At 38.7% G+C, this 24,866-nt stretch overlaps 2 protein-coding genes across 5 annotated transcripts in view; both read right to left on the bottom strand.

Moving 5' to 3' along the window:
• Positions 1-14,922, bottom strand: part of arhgef12a (Rho guanine nucleotide exchange factor (GEF) 12a) — a 38,235-nt gene extending 23,313 nt beyond the window's left edge. For both annotated transcript variants that reach the window (XM_023281814.3, XM_023281815.3), the window contains exon 1: positions 13,481-14,922. In XM_023281814.3, coding sequence (XP_023137582.1) covers positions 13,481-13,512 — 32 coding nt within the window. In that variant the 5' untranslated portion in view covers positions 13,513-14,922. The remainder of the gene's footprint in view (positions 1-13,480) is intronic.
• A 4,091-nt stretch (positions 14,923-19,013) lies between these two features.
• On the bottom strand, positions 19,014-24,128 carry tlcd5a (TLC domain containing 5a). 3 transcript variants are annotated; one of them, XM_023281816.3, is made up of 3 exons: positions 23,769-24,128; positions 21,861-22,064; positions 19,014-21,146 (listed from the first exon to the last, which is right to left on the bottom strand). In XM_023281816.3, the coding sequence occupies exons 2-3, from the start codon at positions 22,054-22,056 to the stop codon at positions 20,614-20,616; spliced, it is 729 nt and encodes a 242-aa protein (XP_023137584.1). In that variant the 5' UTR covers positions 22,057-22,064; positions 23,769-24,128; the 3' UTR covers positions 19,014-20,613. The 3 variants fall into 3 exon arrangements, with proteins under 3 accessions (XP_023137584.1, XP_023137585.1, XP_035809447.1); XM_023281817.3 differs by lacking the exon at positions 23,769-24,128 and adding an exon at positions 22,241-22,376; XM_035953554.2 differs by lacking the exon at positions 23,769-24,128 and adding an exon at positions 22,220-22,308.
• Between the last annotated feature and the right edge of the window lie 738 nt (positions 24,129-24,866).

Genomic DNA, 24,866 nt, shown 5'->3' with positions numbered 1-24,866 from the left:
GTGATGAAACAATTTAAGAATATTGTCAGCCCCATACTGGAAAAGGCAATGTTTTTCAGGAAGTTAAGAGATCTGACTTGCTTCTTAGCAGACAAAGCATGATGGAAAATTTGTGATATAATGTTTAAGGAAATACTGCACTGTTAAATCTCAGAGTAGGAGTTAATTCTTATCATTACAATACAGTGTTAGGGACTTAAAACAAACAAAAATCTTCATACACAAAAAGTTCTAATAAACTCTAGATTTAAAGCTAAAGGTCAGCCTCCACATGCTGACACTGAATGGGGCTGAAAAGAGTGTATATTAGCATCTGTGGGAGTAAGCTTCTCACAAAACGTGACCCAGCTGGAGCTGGCAATTCTTACCAAAGAGAAAATGTTAGCTCTAGTGTTCAGTAAAGATAAGATATAAATACAGTTCACGATAGGCAAAATCACATTGGTGTTCTGAGTTCCCTTTAAGTGACTGAGGAGCTCTAAAAACAATCTATTCCAAAGCAATATAAGGGGTAACGATATTTTATTTGCAATTTACATTCCATTGAAAGTTAAGTCTCCTGAAAACTCATGAAGTTTGTGCCAATTATCTGGGTGGCCCCTCACATCTACATTATTCAGCAGTCCATGGTGGGTCCGCTTAGTCAGCACAGCTCATTTTTCTCTAAGCGAAAGGAGCCATGTTTTATTTCATTTAGTATGAAAAACCACTTCCACCAGGTTGAAAGTTATATTGTTACATAGTTACCATAAACCCTAAATTTAGATTCAGTTTTATTATTTTTGCTCTGATGAAGTGGAAAACATGGAACAGGTTGACGTATCAGTGTGGAAATAATCCCACAGCAGTGAATCCATTTTCAAACTTTATTGTAATGCCCACATCTTTTTATTTGAGGCGTCAACTCGAGACGCTGTTCATTTAAAGCTATGCTTGACACTGTACTTTCAGTGTATGATATATGCTTTTTACAATGCTTGAAGAAATGCAAATGGTTAAAGACAACAGGATACAAGTAAGTGGAACTGCACCGGCCCAGTTTAAAATCCAATCACACAGTATGATAATACAAAAGAGTATTACAAATGACTACACATTTCAGAACACCAGTCTTCCATAATGGGGAGGTCTCGCGACTTACTAGCCCACATTAACTCTCTTTCTCCTTGCGACACTGTGTCTCATTCAGAGCCATGCAGAGGCAGCTGAATGGCCCGTTTATGAAATTGCCTCAGACTGTAATAAGTTCCAGAGCCTCCAGCAGAAAAAAAATAGCTTTAAGTAACCCACTCCCTAAGAAACCTCTGAATTGGAGAGATGGAAAAGTCAGCATATAAACACACATGCTGAAATGGCACATGCGAATGCAGTAGCTCAGAGATGGCAAAACTGAGATGTTGTTCTTGGTTGATCATACAGGAACAAATGAAAACATGACAGGCAAAGCAAGTTCTAAAAGGCGGAATGATGCGTCAGGCTGTCGATAATGTCTGTGCTAAACTAAGCTAATGAATCATGTTTTCAGAAATAATTCTGTATCTCTGCATGGTGTTTTACAAGTGTCTAGTATAACTGCTGAAAGAGAAAGAGTTTTGCTTAGAATTGTACAATGCAGCATCTGCATCCTAAATAATAATGGGATAGAACCAGCACCAGTCTACAGAACAAAAAAATAAGAAAAAACACCCAGCCTAAAACAACCTGCCTGGGATATGTTTAAGGACTGAGGAGAGGGATAAAGGCAAGCATGTAAAAAGATCATAAAAGACACAAGTGAGAGAAAATAGGGAATGGAAAGACATGAACGGTAGCATATTAGGTGTTGAAGGAGCAGCAAAAATTTAAACACAATAGAAAATAGATTGAATAAAGTGAATAGCTTGACTAAAAACAACAGAAGTGATACTGAAAGGGGTATGAAAGCCTCAAACGGGTAGGCATGTTTAGCCAAAATGAGGGAAACATACAACAGAATGCTGCAGAATGTCACAATTTTTTTTTTTTTGCATACAAATTGAAGTACTTGAAATGATAGGGCTTTCTGCTGTTGGAATCTCAAGGATATCAAACATAGTATGGCTTTCACCACTATTATAAATACACAAAGCCATACTAATTTTTCTTAAATTATAGGTACCATTCCTCAACAGAAAACCCAGAATACCCTGCTGCACAGAATCCTGAGGCTGCCAGGCCTCTGGTAGAGGTTGGTGAAAACACACAAACATACCACTGCAGGGTTTGACTGTGAAATTTCCATAGTTGCCCCAGGCAACCAGATCTGAATCACAACTAACCATTTCAAGGTCTTGATTCTCTTGTTTACAACAATGCGATTACAAAAATGAAGGCAGGTTTAAAATTTAAAAAAAATGTCCTAAGAAAACTTATCTCCTGGGTAGAGGAGAATGATGCTGGCATGTTGGTTTTTGTACCAGTAAAATTGAGTGTGTGAAATTTTTGGGCAAAAAAGCGAGGGTGTGAGACACCAAACCTGCTACAGAAACTGTGCTTCAGAGTACTCAATTGATGTGTGAAAAACATCTGCAATCAGCTGTGAGATTTGTAGTGTTTTAAAAGAAGTATATGACAGCCAAACCCCAAAAAGCCGCAGTAATCGCAGACAAATGGGATGGACAGAAAAGAACTCAAAAATAAGCAACAGACAAACCTATTGCATAAAGACAGCTGCTGCTAAAAGGTATTAGAAAGATGGTTCTCTGCACATCTTCCAGCAAAATGCAGATGAAACATGTTTCTCAACTCTAGGATGGTAAAAAGGTCATGAATTAAACAGCGTGCTCCAGCCCCTTTTCGTACACTGATAAAATCCATCTTTGTAGTAATGGTTATTTCATTCTGTTAAACTCTTCATCGTGCATTCTTGTGTGTGCCTATGCACAGTGAAGTCTATAAAGTAACTAACCCTAACCCTCCCGTACAAAATATTGCAACACATTATAAATTGACGAACTTTCCTGTTCCAGTCAAATCAAATGCCTCCTCAGAGCTACTGTGAGCATTGCGTGAGACAGAAGTGATAAAAGCGATTTTGAAAAAGTGCAAAGTGAAATCAAACAGGACGGTTGCTTTCAATGTGGAAGCAAAAGTATCTTTAACAGAAAATGAGGAAATTAAGCAGCAGATCAACCCTATTTTAGGTTAAACAACAGAAACTCAGTGTCTACAAGACTCTGCAGCACTTAACCTGCGCATTAGCCAAGCAGCAAACTGACAACTAGTCATCATACTTGATTTATTAAAATTAAAATTGAAAAATTGACCAAAAGGCTTAACAGCTGCATGAATTCCCATTTGATTTTGTTTTGTTACAAAATAAGCAAAAATAATTGATAAATATACATCATAATTTGTGCTGGCAATTCAAGAAGAATGGAGCATAATCATCATATTGATTATGTTACTGTTTATATTGCTGTGTGCTGTCTGTCCTTTTTAAGTCCATGAAAATGGTAGAAATATATTGCAATGCTACGACACAGTAATTAATACATTACATACATAGTACATAACAGACTGACATAATGCTTGCTAACCTGCTTAGCATAAATGCAATGGATACTGACCGGAGGAGGTTGTATTTTTTTTTTTTTAGTGGTCACTTTCAACAAACAGTCTGACAGATTGCTAAAAAATCCCAAAATACCCTACACAATCACTGTTCTAGCTAATTAAGATGTCACAGAAAAACATGTCAATGTCAGCAGTGATAACACTACTCAACGGACCCCCACAAAGGCCTGTAAGCAGTGACAGCAGTCTTTAATGTTAGGGTACTGAGCTTGCTCATTTTCTGGTATACATTTTATAAATTCAACTATGATTTTAGTGATCTGTGATATGGCTGTATCCTAGATTTAAGACAGATTCTTCAAAGGATAATTGTTTTTTGGGGGAAAAATGCTGCACAAACTAACAGCACCAATATTTTTATTCGTTACTTTGGATTAAACATAATCACATATTTTGAAAAAAGGAAGAATTTTTACAGTTTTATAAACAAGAAAATCTGTTAAAGTGCTGAAAGTTATTTTCATCTGTGATGGGCCAGTAAACATGTATTAGGAACAACTAAAGGCCTTGTTGGGTTGTCCTGGCTTGTCAGTTTTTATTCTGATGCATTTAACTCACAATTACTTGAGCATTTCATGCTAACAACAGCACGTCTCTCAACACTAAATCGAGGTTTACTGTTCAAGGAAACTAACTGTCATGGTCATGTGAGCAGCTAAATAGCTTAATAGGCTGCATTGGGAGTTTTGTATCTTGGCTCCGGCTTATATAGCTGAGGTTTGTCTAAAGTCATCAGTCAGCGTACACAGGAAAATACCGTATGTACACAGTTTAACTGGGAGAGAAGTAGTCTAGTTGCGACGGAACAAATTCTGATAGGAGATATTTGCTGCAGAAGCCCTACACCTTGATTGATACCGACTCCAGTGAATGCAAAGGCTGACTGGTCACGCTAAAGGGTCTCATGTCGTGGGCAATGTTTCTCTTGTGTTTCCACTGAAATGTATCACTGACTCACAATCATAGCTCACACAACTGCACAGTAAAAGTCTAGTAAACTATCACAATGGCTCCATATTAGCAGTGGATTCTGTGTCCACTAGACAACAGTAGAGTATTGTTCTTTGTTTAAATATTCTACTATACAGTCTGTTATAAAGAAGGGTGCACTACTCACACAATAACTGGGAAAACACTACAATAGAAACTATTTGATAATCAATCTTCCTTAGTTGTTTATGTAAAGTTTTAGTTGAACTTTTGAGTAAAAATGAAAAAAAAAATTTGGTTCCGGCTTCTCAACTATGAAAGTCTCCTGATTTTTCTTATATTTGTAGAGGTTTGGACATTGAGGAACCCAAAACAAACAGTTTAGGTCGGTAGCAATATTTTTTTATTATTTACTGACATGCGATAGACTGAACAATCAGAAAGTTTCCCAGATGATTAAAATAACCATTGGTTGCACTACTAGAAAACACCAATTTATATGAAAAGCACATGAACTGTAGTGATAAGATGATATAACTGCTGCAAACAAACTAAACTGATGTAAGTTGTACTATCACATTGCAAAACAGATTTTGGAGGTCGTAACTGTGTGAGTCGAGTTAGATAAATACAGCCTATAAAAGCTTTGCTGCAGCACTTTGAATTGTTTCCTTGGTAATACAAAGAAAAAAAAATCACCTTGGACCTTGAAAATCTTTCTACTAGAGTTCCAGTGATTATAATGTTCTAAATGTGTGGGTTTAGGCATACATTTTTAAAGACTGAAGTTGATATGTAGATCTAGGAAAAACTATGAAACAAACATTATAAAATGAGACCTTTTTTCCCTCTATAAACCCATGGACAAAAACAAAAATCAGCTCCTCAGCTCATTCAATTATGTAGATCCAGCTACAAAAGTTTTAGCTAGGAGCTCTACCTGGATGTGGCCATTAAAAGTGTAGGGAGTGAGAAAGGGAGAAAGAAGGCAGAGTCAGAACAGGGTGGGATGGGAGGGAGGGGCAGCACTGGAGCGGGCCTGGGCTTGAATGCTCCATTGAGGTTTGGTGTTTTGATGGAAAACTGTGGCAGAGCTGGGCCAACTGCAGCAACAGTGGCAGCAAGAGAGGCCGGGACCAGGCCAGACCGTGGAGAAAGAAAAAGAAAAGAGGGAGGGAGGGACGAACAGCCTCGAGGGAGTAGGACTCTGACACACAGCCATTTCTGTGAAGGGGTCTCCCAAACTGAAGAGGAAGAAAAACTGTATGTAAGGAACTAGACCAACTCATCAAAAGGAAGCACTTCAAGTTACTCTCAGTTCCTCTTACCATCAATGTTAACAGATTTAAATAGATTACTGAAGTTAAACTCTGAGAATGTTGGAATAAGAGAATAAGAGTTGGCATGACTCATCTGACAAGTTAAGAAACAGATTTACCCTAATGTTTCCTGGTCATACAATGAAGCTGTTGTGACTTGTACTAAGGGAAGTTGCAGCTATGTGGAGTCCCCTACCCAGAAGAAGAAGAAGAAGAACACTACAGTTCACAGCACAGGTGTTGCTGGGGCTGGGAGAGGTGGGGCCTGTCTAAAACTAGGAGAGGATTGGACAGTTATGGGAGTCGCCTGCAGGCTGCAGAGATCAGACTGAGGTGTGTCCATTCCAGGAGGTGAAATACAGCATCACACACTCCAACACATCCTCAGATGTCAGATTACGCTGAAAAACTTGGCAGAGCTGGCGCGCAAGTCTGTGGTGACGGCACAATGTCCTCAGCTGGATTTTGTGCTGAGTCATGCTACTGGCCAGCCAAGTACCTCATAGAACTGGCAATATCTGCTTTTCGACCAGCCAGCCATTCACCTCTTTAAGACGGGTCTGTGATTCTATCTCAATGGTGTAATGATACAGTCTCTTGAACAGTCTGATTCATGCCTGCAGACAGCCAATGGCAGAGAACACAAACACATTGCTTGTTATCTAATCTATATACCTGACTCACACAATGTGGGTGCACACACAAACACAGTGTGTATGACGTCACTCCTTTCCACTCCCTGCCACTGAGAAAGAAGTTGTCTACACCCACGCAGTGATATTCCTTTTGTAAACCACCGTGTCCACCATACTCCAGCCTAATGTCAATGTCACAGTGATGTCACTCTTAATATGTGATCTTAGTAGTGTGACCATGTACCACTATGTATACTGAAATATGGATTTAAAGGCAGATAGGATTAAGTAAGTGAATGAGACATAGACAGAGAGGAGGAGGGAGGTGTGGTGTGTGTTAGAGAGACTAGACCAATGGCTTTGGAGCTCAAGCTACAGCCTCAGGGGGAAAACTGTGCCCTTTCTGCCCCAATAAACCTCATCAGGATTCCTGACATGAGGGCCGGCGGATAGACATTTCTTCACGCTATGCTGTCTGCTGTCCTCGAGCACTGGGAAAGGAAAAAAGGTGGTTCAACATGCTACACTGTCCACACTGCTGCTAGTCATGAGTCCTGCCACAAAAACCTGAGAACTTTGCCAATCAATGAGTTACTTCTCTCAGCTGAGCAGATTCCTGAAATCTTGATAATGCATTATTTTCCTTGTTTCTTTTAGATTTCAGGTTGTTTTCGCTAAGATCGTCTGGTTGATTAGGTTACCTGTTAGCATTAGTTCAAGAGTGTATATCGGAGTGTCTGCCAGGGACACACACACACCTGAAAACACAGACTTTCTGCGTATGATGTGGCGTCCTGAAATATTCTCAAAGATGTGCAAACAAATGTTAGAAGCAGACGTACATGGTGACGCTGCATTGACGCTGATGCAACCTGCGGTAAAAGCACATTACTGACACCTCATTCTCTCCAAAGCTATAAAATGTTCCATCTATTACACTACACTCACTAAAAATGGAGCTTGATGAATACAAGACAATACATTAATATACTGAATAATTCACAAGACAAGCAGTATATCATTAGGACATTCACTGGCCAGCAAGAATATATACGAAAAAGATTCTTATGGAAAAGGTGTGATAATTTACAGCACATTCACAGCCTCACCTTTCTTCTTCTGTACTGGCTTTTGCTATCCAAAGGATTTGAAGTCATTTAGCAAATAATGTCAATCACTCAACATTACTGCAGGTAGGCGATAGAACCTGTGTTCTGACACTGTTTCTTGTAGCGACAGAGTAGGGGCGTGTTAGTCCGTCTAGTCACCTCTGAATCAGCAGAAACAGGCAGTGTAAGATTAATCACAGTGCGGCAGCATGTTGCTGGTCTCTCTCTACAATGCAGCCTCTCATAGCACACAGAGACAGCATTCAATTAGAAACATTCCCATTCTCAGTCCCAGTGAATAAGACTTTCAACATGCCACAGAAATCATATCTAATCAGCAGCAGCATAGGAGCTTCTTTTTAATGTCAACCACCTATTCCAAGCTATTTCAAAAACTGAGCAGACATGCGTATTCAGCTACAAAAAAACAAAAAAACAAAAAAACAAAAAAAAAAAAAAAAAAAAATATATATATATATATATATATATATATATATATATATACAAACAACAAATATGCATTCCATTAACAGAATTAACAAAACATGAAATAAGTAATTTAGAGCAATACATTTATTTGCAATCATATCTATTGGACCATTGTGCAGTCTGCAGAATATCATGGCTTCCTGAGTGCCACAGTTAGCTTGAAGGCAATAGCCTAGTTTAAGGCCACAAAACCCTTACATGGACATGTGAGGACATGACAGTTGGCCAAGACAGCTCTCTTTCCTTGTCCCCTTTTCCTCTATTGTCGTGATCCTGTCTTTTGTGGAGTGAAAGTAATGTTTGGGCCCCGGAGCTCTATTGGCTAACAGGGCAGGATTGTAGAGGGTGTCCACAAGCATCAACATCACTGAGCTGGGTGATAGACCCCAACTCCCCCAGTACTCAGAGCCCCAGCTAATGCCCAGGCTCCACCCACTCTCCAACATCACTAACCCTGGGGTATCGTTTGTTTCTTTCCTCTCTGCCATCTCCATTCCATTTCTATCTATATTTCTTTCTTTTTAGACAGGCTTGACTTGACAAAGATAATTAAAAAAGATTTATAATCTTCTGAATAAAGATCCAAGCTAGACTGCAGGCAAACCATTTCCACCTGTGTACTTGGCGAACAGTAAATGCCTTAAAAAATATTGAAATGTGCTTTTGAGGAGGGAAAGGGACACACTGATGCAAAGACTGGAATGAAAGATGAATGTGATTGAGAGAGTGTGTGAAAAAGACTGAAATGGGATCTGGCAAGAATGAACAGAGTATGGTGAGAGTTGGTGTGTGCCTGCCAAAGTGACATCCAGGTGTGAGCAGTCTTCCTAAGGTCCTCATTTACATTCTCTAAATAAACAAAACAAAGAATCTGGCCTGTCATTTAGTGCAGACATTTGGTGGTTAATGTATTTCAATGCAAGCAAGGCAGCTAATAATAAAAAATGAGCTCTGAAGTCCAAATTTCCCACAACTGAGTGAAATTCAACAATGTTGCAGCAGATTTGCTGCATGGAGAATGTAAAACCACCAAGTGTGAAAATGTCATCAATGACAAAACCTATCTCAAGAGCGTTGTTTTAAATGCATCACTAATGACTCTAACTACAACAGCAGAATAACTCCAGAGAAGAATGAGTTGAAAAGGCAATATGGCAGCATAATATAGCACAGAATTGCTACTCAGCCTTTAAAAGCCGTAAGAAGAGTGGGTTTATGTGACAGATCTCACATAAGACAGAATATAGGACAGCTGTTGCAGGAGTGATTATAGAAAGCAGTGAGAGCACAAGTGTTATGGGTCAAACAGTTTCCCTCTTAACTTGCCTGAATGTTTCTGTGAGCGGTTGTCGTGATGGCAGATGCTGACAATATGATCGTCTTGCAAATATTGTATTAGTGCATGATTTTTCTGAACTATACTCATTAAAAGCCTTGCATAATGTTACTAACAACTTTCACATATTTGTGAATGTGTTACTTTAGTTGTAAATAGACCACTGCACAAAATACATACAAGTAACTGCAGCAGTTCAGTTAACCATTAAAATCCCTTTGTTGTTCCACTATGGATATGCATTTGTGTGCAATATAGCAAACCGATCAAATTGTAACAACTATACAGTTCTACCAAATCGTTGTGGATTTCTTAGAGTTATCTTTTTTGTTTTCCTATTACTTTACTCAGTGCAAACAAAATAATAGAAATGCCTTTCAGTGTAATACAGCACCACCACAAGCTGCAACATCCAAATTTACTATGAAATGGAAAAAACTCCTCTTTGAAACTATCAACACCAGGTCTTGAAGTGATATCCTCTACAAATAAAGCATTTAGCGAAGAACTGTTGTGGTTAATTGTGTGAGACTATTCAGGTGTTCGTTCCTCTTCCTTTGATATCTTCATATCACACTACTGCTACACTGCACTATGGCACGGCACTGTAAAGAAGATTTCCTTTCAGGTGCATTTGTTTTACAGATAAGATGCTCTCTGAAAGTGTTCCTTTAGGTAAAACATATTGTTTCATTATTTATAAGTTAAAGCACGCACATTATGGCGTTTTTAAGACTAACTCATAGCTTGTGATTTCTAAAGGCAGCCCAGGAAAATAGTGCCTCACACACTTGCTTAAAATGTGTACATTTATTTTATTTTGAAATAAAACAGTGCATGGCATAGTTGAAACACCTTTGTCACATTTTGGCTCAAGACAAATACTGAAATGAAGATTTTAATGTAAAAGATAGACCCACAGGTCATCATAACTTGGGTTTAAGTATGGAAAAAATCATTCTGAGGATTTTATCTCTGTTCTTTACTTGAACTCATCACAATCTTAAATACCACTGGCTCTCACATTTTCCATATCCATACATTATCTGTACAGGTAAAGAACTACTGCTGCAACAAACAATTATTAACATTATCATTAATTAATCTGTACGTATAATTTAAGTATAAAATTAAAATTACACAAAACTGGAGTTATCTCTTATATAGCAAATGGTTTAGCACATTTACTTTAAGAGACATAAAATTCTACAGTGGTCTGTTGACTGCCCTACCTGGATGTGACAAGTCATCTTGAAGCTTTAAATCCTGCAGGCTGAAACTATTTATTGCTCAGTTAATTTAAAAAGTTAGTTTTGACTTGAACTTAAGTTTATTTCCCAACTTCTCCAACAAGCTGAATTTTATCCGTACACTTGCAGTAAACATGGTTGTACATACTGGTATTCTCCACTGCATGCTGAGCTGGAGAGCCTTTGCACTTCAGATCAGAGCTTTAAATGACTTTTGGATGCTCATATTAATGCACAGTTCAGAGCAGCTGACACAGCTTCCTCGGTATCAGCGCTGACTAGATGGAATAGAGGCATGCTGCATTATCAGGGAGGGATGCCAAATAGAGGAGACGCATACAAGCAGACCGGGCTGTCAGAACTACTCATGAAAACATTTATCATGAGGAAACAAACTCCACTGCAGTAAGGCAAATAACTTTAGTGCTATGTTACTATCAACTAGTGTTGATTAATTAGTTTACTAGTCAACAGACAAACATGATAGTTTATAATTTTGACAGGTGAGTACCCATTAAATTATTTATCCAGTTAAAATAACAAACAATTGCTAGTTATAGAATCTGCCGTCTGTTTTCCCAGCTTCATTTTCATATTTCAAATGATGGCCAGACAAAATAAACAATGTGAGGACATTACTTTAGGTCCTGTTAAACTGTAAGTGTCATTCTAGTATTATAATTGACAGTACAATTACAAAATAACTGCCAAATCATTAACACATTTACATCAGAATCAGTGATAGAGAACAAACTAATGGCAAACTCGTTAGTTGCAACTCTATGACTGACAAACGCTTTTCGTTCACAGTAGGGTAACAATACTCTGACCAGCCTCCCTGCATGTACCTGACCTACACTGACAGACCTGGTGTGGAGTATACAGCGGACAGTCAGTTTGCTCCCACTGCAAGCTATTGTTTACTATTAGTGATGTCACCAGCACGACTTCCCGGGAGGGCCTCAGGGGGGGTGTGGGAAAAAAACGTGGAGATCAGCAGAACTCTATGACAAAGAGCTAACAGCACACTAAACTGACCCACCGGCTGGCAGCCCAACCCCAATAGATGCTGAATGCATACTCCCACCAAAGCCAACAGAGCAAAAAAACAAAATGCACAAATGGAGGGGGTGAGGAAGCAATGACAAGGAAATTATGGATGGACTTAAGGAGGGAGGCGTAGGCACCCAACACCATTAATCAATAAAGTCATTATCATCAGCTATTGTCGAAAACACTCAAAAGCATCCTGAGTAATGACTGGATTAAAGGTCAGCTCTAAGTTTTGTGAGGTACAGAGCAAGTTGCACACATTTCCTAAGGTCTCCTCTTCAACTATTTTGCACTTTTCCGTTTAGCATGAACATAATAGTCTGCATCATGCCCTACTGGTAGAGTAACAATTATGACTTCATGGACGCCAAGCTTGTGACACCAAAACAAACACATGAACCAGCTCATTCTAAAGATATCAACCCACATCCTCTGACTAAAGGGAATGTGAGAAGACAAGAAATTTGTGTAGCACTAGTTAAGCCTTCACATGCTGCAGCTTTTCTGTGATGACCAGTTATTCTCCGACGAACTACACTGTTTAATATGAGCAGCAACCTAAGATTAAATGCTGCATTGCACTGGAAGGGTCGGTAATTTATTTGCTTATTGACTGCAGTTTTATTGCACGTTTGCTGAAGTGATTGTAAAGCCATAATTTGGTAGTTCTACTGATAAAAGCAACCAGAGCCATCAGGATTATCTATGCCAGTTTACTAAATAGTGCCATGCCGAGTGTCATGGTAATACCATTTGACATACACACACACACACTATAAAATGCACCACAATAGCAGTTGGTGCCAGCCACTGTTGCCATCAGTGCAGTGGGGGAGGGGGGTCATGTAAAATGGGGTTGGGCTTTGGCCTCTAGCTTTAGCCATGAGAATATTTCATATCCCAACCTGTGCAGTAAGCTGCCCTCTATTCTGAGTCACCAACCACATCCCAGTGTACTGGCCTGCTTTACTTGCAGGTATGTGGGATTCAGGTGGGAAGGCTTGATGTAATGCAACAGCTTCACTTCTGTTTTGCTGCCAGAGTACGTCAGACTGAGAATAGAAACGTCTTTATTCTCCAGGTACAAAATCACAGAGGAATTCGTTCTTGTAATGATGCAATGTAGAAAGCAGTGAGTAGTACACTAGATCTCAATGAACTAGGGTGAAGCAAACTGATCCTTCTCTGCTATTTAGTGTACTCTTCAGGCCATGAGACATTATTTGGCACTCTGGTCCAACCTATTGAGTTTAAGCTGACAGATGCCTGAGATACGGTGATTACTTCACGGAGCTAAGGTTCTGTCTAAATCCAGAGATTGTTTTAATAGGTGTAGGGGAAGGTTAGCTTTAAAGGCTTAGAGGTAATAGTGATGTTGAAAGGTGTACAGGGATCACAAATGACTGTTCCCTGACACACAAACAGTGGCAGAACTTCTCATTCGTTGGACAAGTAGTACTTTACAGTCTGCTGGGAACTCCATTACCCAAGCTGAGATCAGCAGAGTTTCCATTAAGATCTGATGTCCTTCCTTTGTAATTGTATAACGCAGTTATTACGGAGCACATCAATACAAAGTAGTGTTTTGCTTGAACCATGTAAAGCATATTCTCATCAGACAGTGGCTTGTGTTTCAGATTAATACTCATCATCATAATCTAATCAGGAAACTTAATGCTAAATATTCAGCTTTATTAGTTTGAGGGCTGAATTTGTGCATGGGACGTGCAGATAGTGCAGAATATAAGGTGGTTGCATACTGTACCTGTCAGTGAAGCTGGACTGTGTGTCACTCATTGGGCTTCCGATTCTAGATTTGCAGCAAATTATATCCTATTAACATTTTCCAGAGTGTGGTGAAGCGATTTCCTGGAGCGTCCTTCTCTGGCATTCGTCTGAAGTAGGCAGGGATTTTGAGAACGGTGCTGAGAATCACTTAACTGTAGGACACTGCTGGGGTTGTTGCAAGGCACTTCCAAACACTGGGTGAACCAAAAAAATACTGCCTATGCTCTCTGTCAACCAATACTCCTTGTGGGGAGGAAAAAATGAAATAGCAGCGAGGAATCTACAGTGCAGACCTTAAAAAATTAATCAGGGCCTCGGTTGTATTAGCTGCACAGTCAGATGATATCCTACCCCGGCAATAAACAATAATTTGGCAACAACAATAAATATACTGCTCCAGCTGGCACAAGTTGTCGTGCATGTATGAACTCCTTGTGCGACTCCTTTTTTTGCATTCACATCCCAGGTTTGCGCCGATATGAAATGTGTAAACAATCCGTATTCCAATGTAACAGACACCTTGGCCCTGCGATGTAGTCCGTCTGCCACCACCCCTGCTCGGCCGACTGGCCTAAATGATTTTTGAAGATGCTGGAAATTCCTGCAGTCCCATTTGGTATTCCCTGCTCCCAGAAATGCCTGTCTGTGGCTGCGGGGACGAGTCTCCCGTGACCATGAGAATCGCTCAATACCGAGTTTAAACGACCCGTGTTACGAATTAGCAACACAACTGCAGCTAATGTTATACCGGTGTAAGACGGTGGATTCAAAAAAACAAAACGGGCTTAGATGAGCGGTAACAAAAGAAAGCACATTTGTTTTTTTAGGGCAATCTGTTTTAAACGGCAAGCTGGCAGCCGTTGAATCTCGCCAGCTACCAGCTAACAAAACAGATGAGCTCTTTCAGCAAAAAACTTTGCTTCGTGTGCAAACTAAGCGAACTCCCGTTCACAACAATGAGCCGGCCAACGACCGAAAAAAATATATATACACACACACAACACCTCATAAATGTTGGGCTGGCTTGCGATATGTCTCCGTGCTGTGTCCTTCAAAAAGTCTCCTTGAGAGACCAGAAAAAAAATCCAGTGGAGTCGGTTAGTACAGCGCGACGTTCCTTGACTCCATGTTTCCAGAATTGAGTCGTTTCTCAGCAGAATTCCCGTGGATGGAAAGCAGGCTAGCTATGTGGCCAGCTAACGGGACAGAAAGTATCAACCACTCCTCTGTAAACAACGACAAAAACGCCGCCGACGGGCTCGAAACTTTTGCCGGACGTCAAACGCTGTTTTTTCCAACGCGGCACGTTATTTGTGCGAGATTATAACTTGTGGAAAGGTACCAAAAATCCCACTTTCTGCCGCTAGCAACGCCCTAGCCAGCTAGCTGTTGGAGTCCAATAGCGCTTCCACTAACCACTTCCGCAGGGAGATGGGAAAATTTTGTTTCAGCTTAATGTCAGAGAGCGCTGCTGTAAAATAACACAAAAATAACCCTGCAACAAGAACGATGCCGTTACGGCTGCTACCACTAGTAACATCAATTATCAATGTACGATTCTTTTTTTTTAGTATATAATTTATTCTTGCTTTCTATACAACTATTTATCGTTGGTTATGAGCAAAAACAGAGACATTTCACTGTTACTCTTACATCATATTAATGATTAGTCGATTCATTAATTAGTTGATCGACTAAAAATCTACCTGTATTTTTTTATTTTTAAAAAGTATTTTTGATTACATTTTATTTTGTTTTTGTGTGTGTGTGTGTGTGTGTGTGTGTGTGTGTGTGTGTGTGTGTGTGTGTGTGTGTGTGTTTTCCAAAGAAAACAAACAAGCTTATATACACTACCAGTCAAAAAATTTTAACACACCTTCTCATTTAATGGTTTTTCTTCATTTTCATGACTATTTACATTGTAGATTCTCACTGAATGCATCAAAACTATGAACAAACGCATATGGAATAATGTAGTAAACAAAAAAGTGTGAAATAGGTCAAAACATGTTATATATTTTAGATTCTTCCAAATAACCACCCGTTGCTTTGATCACTGCTTTGCACACTCTTGTCATTCTCTCAGTGAGCTTCATGAGGTAGTCACCTGAAATGGTTTTCCAACAGTCTTGAAGGAGTTCCCAGAGATGCTGATCACTTGTTGGCCCTTTTACCTTCACTCTGTGGTCCATCTCATCCCAAACCATCTGGATTGGGTTTAGGTCAAGTGACTGTAGAGACCAGGCCATCTGACACAGCACTCCACCACTCTCCTTCTTGGTCAAATAGCCCTTTCACAGCCTGGAAGTGTGTTTGGGGTCATTGTCCTGTTGAAAAATAAATCGTGGTCAACTAAATGCAAACCGGATGGGATGGCATGTTGCTGCAGGATGCTGTGGTAGTCATGCTGGTTCAGTGTGTCTTCAATTTGGAATAAATCCCCAACAGTGTCACCAGCAAAGCACCCCTACACCATCACACCTTCTCCTCCATGCTTCATGGTGGGAACCATGCATGTAGAGACCATCTGTTCACCTTTTCTGTGTCACACAAAGACACAGCGGGTGGAACCAAAGATCTCAAATTTGGACTCATCAGACCAAAGCACAGATTTCCACTGGTCTAATGTCCATTCATTGTGTTTCTTGGCCCAAACAAATCTTTTCTGTTGTTGCTTTTCCTTAGTAGTGATTTCTTAGCAGCTATTTGACCATAAAGGTTTGAGAGAAACAGTCTCCTCTGAACAGTTGATGTAGAGATGTGTCTGCTACTAGAACTCTGTGTGGCATTTATCTGGGCTCTAATCTGAGCTGCTGTTAACTTGTGATTTCTGAGGCTGGTGACTTGGATGAACTTATCAGCAGCAGAGGTGACTCTTGGTTTTCCTTTCCTGGAGTGGTCCTCATGTGAGCCAGTTTCATCGTAGCGCTTGATAGTTTTTGCGACTGCAAAAAGTAATGATGGACTGTTGTTTCTCTTTACTTACCTGATTGGTTCTTGCCATAATATGGATTCCAACAGTTGTCAAATAGGGCTGTCAACTGTGTAGCAACCTGACTTCTGCACAACACAACTGACGGTCCCAACTCCATTAAGAAGGCAAGAAATTCCACAAATTAACCTTGACAAGTGAAAACCATTTCAGGTGACTACCTCACGAAGCTCATGGAGAGAATGCCAAGAGTGTGCAAAGCAGTAAACAAAAAAAAGTGTGACTATTTTGAAGAATCTAAAATATAAAAACATCTTTTGACTTATTTCCCACTTTTTTGTTTGCTACATAATTCCATATGTGTTCATTCATAGTTTTGATGCCTTCAGTGAGAATCTACATGTAAACAGTCATGAAAATGAAGAAAAACCATTAAATGAGAAGGTGTGTCCAAACTTTTGACTGGTAGTGTCAGTAGCCTCTTATCATACACTGAGGTTGTTCAAAGTGCTTTAAAGGCAAAAATACATAAAATATAAACTACACAACACAGCAAACTAAAATTACATTAAGGAAATTAAATAAATCAGAAACAGTACACACAAGGTGAATAACGTGCACACACGTAGAATAATAATAATAATTAGAACTGATCCACTAGAACTGCAGAAAAAGCACAAAATATAAGAACATAAAAACATGTATATGATAAAATATACAAATAATGACAATAATTCACTAGTTCCTGCTTTCCATGCATGCTATCTCTAACTGAAGATGTGTGGGTTTTAGATTTTTGATTAGAAATAGCACAATATCTAATCATTTTAGACTCCAAAAACTTTGTGATCGACTATTTGTTCCCATTTTATTGTCCTAATGATGAAAAGCACATCCCTCTGACAGAGAGAGGGATGTTATGTTAATTGGTTGTTAGACCGTGGACGGAAAAATAATCAGCAACAGTTTAGACAGTCAGTTATTGTTTTATTCCTATTTTTTCACATTTTAATCACCACGTGATTAATCAAAAAAGTAAATGGCAGCACCTAACGTATACTTATAGTATATAAGTATATATTAGGTGCAACGCTAATATATACTTATTTATCTGTTAATAAATTAGGTGATCATATAGTTGATTATTCTGCTGTTTACCACATTGGACAGACAAAGAGGCAAATGTTATGTTTAGTAGTCAATAAATTCATTAGCTGATGGACACAAAAACAATCAGCAAGAGTTTAGAGAATCAATAAATTGCTCAAGCAAATTATCAAGCTTTATCACGCAACATTAATTCCTTGGTCGTAGTTTTTTAAATGTGAGGATTTGCTGGTTTATTCCTGCACATATTATTGTACAAGACATCTGTGAATTAATTTTTACTATTTGTAACAAGTGTTTTTTTCCCAAAATGTTGGTGTTTTATTGGCTAAATGATTAAGTGACAAAGAAACTAACCATTAGTTAGAGTCCTGGTTGTTTGGATAGATATTGCTTGAAGTACTTTCCTTTGGGTGCTCAATTAACTTGATAATTATGTGTTGCTGTGGGACTGTTTCATGGTTTTTATGGCTCTCTGTCTGTCTGTGGTTGGTCTGGGACCAGGATAGTCATTATGTTCATTATGTACAGCTTAGTCACATCTTATGTCCATAATGTGTAAGACAACATCCCAGTTTTGATTCCTTACCAAACCGTCACTGTGCGTGTGTGTTTGTGTGTTTGAGATGGAGTATGAGAAATACAATGAAATTATGAAAAGGTGAAGTAAGTCTATCTGGAAGCGTTCTTCCCTGTGTTTGAATTTATTTTGTTGGAATACCGTTGTAAACTACTGCAGCTGGCACATACGAGCTTTCAAGACCGTGATCCATATTCAGTGCAGTACATTCAATCAATATTCACTGACTCCATTAGTAGTCCTCAGTTTATTTAACTTATTGTACATTTGCTTATTGTTTTTTTAACTTAAACCGATGAGAAAATTCAAGATCCATTTTTTTGTCATTCTGCAATGAATCTGTCTAAATACTAGTCAAATAAACAACCAGTGTTTGTACATATTTCAATAAATAACTGTGTATTTGTATGAAATATTCATCTGTAGCCTTTCTAAGTCCAGTTTGTCGTCCCATTAGCACACTAAATGTATGAACTAGCATCTGTTTATCTTTTTGGTGTTTTGCTTTGCAGTCCAATTTCAATATTTATATTTCCAGCACCTGACAATATACTGTATGTTTTATAGTATATGCCATGCATATATGTAACTGATCAAAAAACAGCATAAAAACATTCCTAAACCTGTCAAACTCATACTAAATTAAAAGCATGTGACAGGATTTAGTTGAAAATTGCGAAAATGTGCTTTTCATTCCTTTTAATGTCATTATTTTAGAATTGCCAGAGGACCTTCTTAATGTTTCCTCATCGATCATTCATATATAGCTGATATGACACCATCATGTGGACACCTTAGGTAACTTCAGCCTCAGTCCAGCAACTATCATTTATCTGTGATTGAAATACACCCCACACCACTGTCTAAAAGTTGTTTTTCAAAACATACAAATAACATATCACATTTTTATTTCATTCTACACAGGAATTACAAAGGTGAATCTTGAAACCACAAACCGAAAATGGTTCTTCAGTACACCAACTCTTGTGCTGGAGGGTTTACAGTAGAGCCCAAGAGAAAAGAAAAATTAGGAAGGTACATTCAGACAACTAAGGCACACGCCAGTTAGAGTTGTACTTTCTTGGATATAATGGTGATGCACACAGAAATTCCTAAGACAGGAAAACAGACCTTGTATGAGAATAACGCATCAAATATAAATGAGAAACATAGAAATGATGTATTTTATGGCAGAAATACATGTGAACTAAATAACAGACAAAACAATTTCGTAGTAAACACAAACATGAAATCTGGTAGTTTCATAATTTTCTTGGCATGGAACAATGGAGTGCACTCAGTCATTACATCTTCCATATAAATCAAGTCATCTGCCTTTATCCTGTGAAGTTGGCCTTGACAGTCGCAGAGGCATCTCTCAAAGATTAAGGCAAACAGAGTATAGAGCAGCGTATCTCAAAAACATTTACAGGTGCTGCATCGAAGAAAAAAAAACGGAAGCAGAAGTCAGACAAAAGATAGACGCACTGTGGAGATAGCTCACAACAAATTTAATTGTCAAGTCTCGACAATGTCTGACAAGATCTGTGAGACTGAAACAAATCCTGTATTAAATTAAATTAACTGGGAGCTTTCAGTACAGACAGCAGATCTTTTGTCTAAAAGATTAATCACACAGGGCCACACTCACATAGTTGGCATAGGGGAAAATAGACATTTCAAATAACTTAAAATACTATATAAAGTGCAAACCCGAGGACCATTTCACCAAACATCTGAAGGTAATTATAGTTTACATAAATATCCAAATGGACGTAAAATCATAACATCACCAGTGTAGACCTATGTAACTGAGAGGTTTCTTGTGTATCCTTTTACACAAGTGAAGTAAAATAAATGAAATGTTTTTAGGTGCATGCTCTGGAGTAGGATTTCAGACAGCAGGAAAAAAGCTTAGAAGAATTACTATAAACTAGATTAAGGAAAGTAATGAAACACATCACACACACTTCTGTGGAATCCACTCCAATTTACTGACATTACTTCATTTCCCTGAGTATACCTTTCAAAACTGCTTAAAGTTTCACAAACTCTAAAAAAGACTTAGAAGGAAACCAATCCTACACTTCTGATATGACTAAAATGTTTCTCAGGGACCACAGCCTTTACATGTAAACTAATTCTTTCCTAATAGTGAACTTCCCGTTGGAACAGCAGCACCACATATGACTAGGCCACAGTTCACTGCAACATCTGCTCATGTGTTTATAGAAAGTGCTTTGGTCTTCATCGACATAAACTACATCTGTGTTTGTTAACTGCACCTTTAACATAATATTCCAACATGTCTAGCTGCAACACCTGTGTATAAAATGAATTTCTTTCAAAATGCAAAGGTGTTGGACCTTAGAAAGAGACGCCATAGTTTATTTCTTTTAAAAATCCCTTTTTAATCCTAAGTTAACATACACAAAGTTGATTTTCCTTTTTATTGGGTGTCCAAAGTGAAAAACAGACATGATGAAGCCAATCAGTCCTTCTTCCCTTCATGACCATTAGCTGCTACAGTCTCTTGGTGGCTTCTCTTCTGTTTTTGCCAGGTTTTACTCTTGCGTATAGTAAATCGAACAATGTCTACCATAAAGACCCAGGAGAGAGCGTACATGGCTACTCCCCCACACTTGATAAAGAATCTGGGTCTAGGGGAGATCAGCTCACAATACAGCATTGTGCCTCCCACAAAGACTCGCATCACCACAAACAGCAGCACAAACAGGACGTCCACGACGTCCCCCAGCCGAGTCCCGTAATGTCCCGTCTGTTTGAGGAACCAGCGTGCCTGAAGGAGGGGGTTGGTGATCTCACTGCCAAAGAGGACAGCGCAGGACTCGATGCCAGACTCCCCCAACCAGAGGGTCAAAAGGATTCCCAGGATGCTCATGGTGTGGTGGGCCAACATAACGGGCCCCTCTGTGCGGAAGTACACGCACCAGGCCATATCAAAAATAAAGTAGCCCAGGCTTACCACCATGGCACTTATCTGCAGAGGAGTGTTCTTAGTACCTGGCATTCACAAACACAAACAAAAAGGATTTAGTTAGCCTTTTTTTCCATTATAAGCAAAAGCACTCATGCAATCACTGTGACAAAACACGCTGCTACTGTGAAAGGATAATACAATTGTCCACATCAAGACATTAAGACAAACTTCTGTGAATTTTGAGCAGTTTAAAATAAAAACATCTGTTATGCAACATAAGTAAAATCGTTTGGTAACTGCGCAACGGTGGTTTTCCCACACTTTGAAAACTGTTCCAGGTGATAGAAGTAAACTGCACAACAACAACTGTTTCAAGTAGCAAACTTTTGAACACTATACAGGGCAATTTGCAACTGAAATGATCAATCAAGGAATTCTGGATTCCTAATTCGAGTATTTGTTTCATGCAGAAAAGCAAAATATCACCTAGTTCCAGCTTCTACATGGTGAAGACTTACAGTTTTTTTTAATTTGGCTTATTTGAGTAAATTAAATATCTCTGGTTTTGAAGAAAATTACTAAAATATAACTGTCATATAACTGAAAGTAACTGTCACCTGCACCCCTGAAGCACGGATTAGTTTTCAGCATATTGATGAGGTACAGATTCATGTTGTTTGACATGCACTTTGCATCTTTGCAACCTTGTGACAGTCCTTGTTGTATTTTATGTTTAGAATTCATGCATAAACAAATACACATTGATTATTTGAACCCACACAGTGTCAGTGTCCTACCTGGATAAGTGAAGGGCCAGGGTCCATCCACGTAGCCTATGTATCCTGTGATGCAGACTGCCAGGATGCCGTGCACCAGGGTGACAAGGCGACAGTTCCATTCATAGCTCCTCGACCCGTTAACATTACACAAGATAAAGTAGAAAGACGCCCAGCAGCACAGGCACAGGAACACACAGACCACAACCAGTGCCATCTTCCCTCCTGAAGACAAAAAGAAAACAAGAAAAGCAGCTAAAACCAACTGAAAGTAAAGCAGTTAAACCAACTTGTCCACAGTCATTAAGCCAAGTTTGAGTCCCATTACATGGTAAAAGAGAAATGCAAGAAAGCTCATCTTGCTCTGTAATATCGCTTACAGTAGAAAGAAACAGAATTACCATCCAAAGACTTGGACTGTGCACCCTTTGTAAATGACCAACAATTAGCCTTTGCTTGAACTATAATGGTACTATAGTTGGCTGGCTGAGGGTCTGGTGGGGTGAGGGGGACGTCTCTTCTTCGACTGTGACGTTTGTACTAGGAGGTGAGACCATACAGATGGACAGGCCCACCCTCAATGGACTGGAACAAGATGTACACTTGATTTACTAAGACGAGTTTCAAAACTGGATGAGAGGTTACTAGGTGCTGGGCCTCAGACGGCTCCCATGAGGGCAAAAGCTCTTTCATTAAGCCCCTTTGAAAAATTATGAATCAGTGCAAAAGGCAGTGTTGTTGTCTTGGTTGCAATGCACAGCAAAGTTAACAGCTGTATGAATCAAGATGAATTATCTTATGTAGTGGGATAACTTGTTTTCCTGCCTTTCTAAAACATTTTTTCTTTATATAGCAGCATGCACAATAGGATGGTGGCTGCAGATTACTGTCCAATAAAAGCACCAGAAAATAGCAAAAAAATAAATAAAATAGCCAAAAAAAAGACTGTTATAACCCTACATTATGAAGTCACCCAACAGTCCAAAACAAAATGGTATCAGATAAACTACTGTTCATCAAGAAGAGCAATAAATCACATTGGACAGGAAATAAACTGTAAATGTTTTGAATTTGTTGCTTAAAAATGACTGAAATTAAGAATCTATTATCAAATTAATTTGTCTGTTGATCAGGTGATCTGGTAAAAACAGCTACAACGGTTGGGTTAAACAGCACTGAGGATTCTTTTTGTGCTGTCTGAATGAGGGGATAATTGGACGTTTAATTTGGTTTGACAATTTTCATAAACAGCTTACACATGACATTCTTATTAAATACTTACAGAACAAAAACGACAGACTGGAAATACATCCAATCCAACGTGGGATCTGGATGTTAATAGCAAAAATACAATAGCATGTATTTATAATAAATAAACAAAAGTTCGAAGCATTTAAATGTGCTATAATAAGATGGACCGTGTGGTGTATAGTTAAACTCTCCTACATGTTGTGTAACCTCTAAGAACCTGTCACTCAAGATAAGAACATATTTGACTAAATGGGGCTCTTTCTTGGTTAAATAAAGCTATGCATACAGATGAGATCCTAGGGCTGCACGTATTTTACTAAATAAGAAAAGTGGAGGTAAGTTTTAGGTATTTTAAGATGTACATTAATAGCAGAACAATTAGGTTCCCATGGAAACCCTTAAATATAGGACTTTGGAGAACTAGCTGGTTTGATTGTAATGTTTTTATTTCCTTGCTAAATTAATTAATGCATGGTAACACCGATGGCAGACAAAAGTGAAAGGGCAACAACAACAGCAGCAGCAGCAGAGCTTATCCCCCACTTAAGAAGAGGCTAACAGGCTAACTGCCCAGTTAGCCGGATCAGATAGCAAGCTAGCCGGCTAGCTTAAGGGCTAACAAAGCGCTGCCATATGGGACCGTAACAGGTTCACAAACGGCGAGTAAAACATCTTTACCTTGATGGTACACATGTGGCTGTTTCTCCGTTTACATCCTGCGTGTTTCTGTGTCCTCCAAAGATACGTTATTAAAGGAAACTACCAAAAATTTGCCCGCAGACACACTAGCTGCTATTTGTTGTCTGAGCAGCGCCCGCTGGAAACAACAACCTCCCTCAGCATCCCTGGATTCCTACTAGAGCTTAGTAGCTGCTGTAAATAGACATGCAGCAGCGAGCTAGTAGTAAAACGCAGGCTATTCCCTAAATATACTATCTCCTTCTATATCGTAGTTACAGATTCGGCAACCTTATTAAATAATGAACAGAAAAAGCATATTTCCATCCTTCCTGGTGTCTCCCTACAGCGGGGATGTTGTCATCTTTTCTGAACAATAGTGACACCTTGTGGTCAATAGCAGGATCTACACACACATTTTCCAGCAGCAGGGGGACAAAATAGAAGATATATTATATTATATTATATTATATTATATTATATTATATTATATTATATTATATTATATTATATTATATTATATTATATTATATTATATTATATTATATTATATTATATTATATTATATTATATTATATTATATTATATTATATTATATTATATTATCAGAAAAAGATTCAGTCCAGCATGGCCAAGTATGTGTACACATACAAGAAATTTGACACAATTTTTTTCTTTACCCGCAAATTATTTACACAAAACAAACATGCATTTAAACAAGTTCTGCAGGTTAGAGAAAAGAAAATGAGTGTTTAACTACCATGTACAGGTAGGGATGTGTGTGAAAGAACATGTTTTAAGTGAACAGGAAGTTTAGCACAAATTGTGCAGTGTCTGATGATAAGGAATAAATACACTTATAAACAATAAATGCTTTGTTATTGACATTTTATGTGGCAGGTGGACAATAGTGCAATGGATCGTAGAACAATGCTGCTGGTATGAAACATGGACAGATATATATTATGGAGTTGTTCCTGTCTTTTCAGTCTGATTCAACTGATTATCAGTGATGGCCTGTCGGATGAAACTGTTTGTTTTCTCTGTAGCGCCTACCAGAGGGGAGGAGTTGGAACAGGTTGTGTCCAAGCTGTTACC

The sequence above is a fragment of the Amphiprion ocellaris genome, chromosome 7, assembly GCF_022539595.1.
Source record: "Amphiprion ocellaris isolate individual 3 ecotype Okinawa chromosome 7, ASM2253959v1, whole genome shotgun sequence".
NCBI lineage: Eukaryota > Metazoa > Chordata > Actinopteri > Pomacentridae > Amphiprion > Amphiprion ocellaris.
Note: the sequence above shows the minus strand (reverse complement) of the source record. Positions and strands in the feature narration are given on the sequence as shown.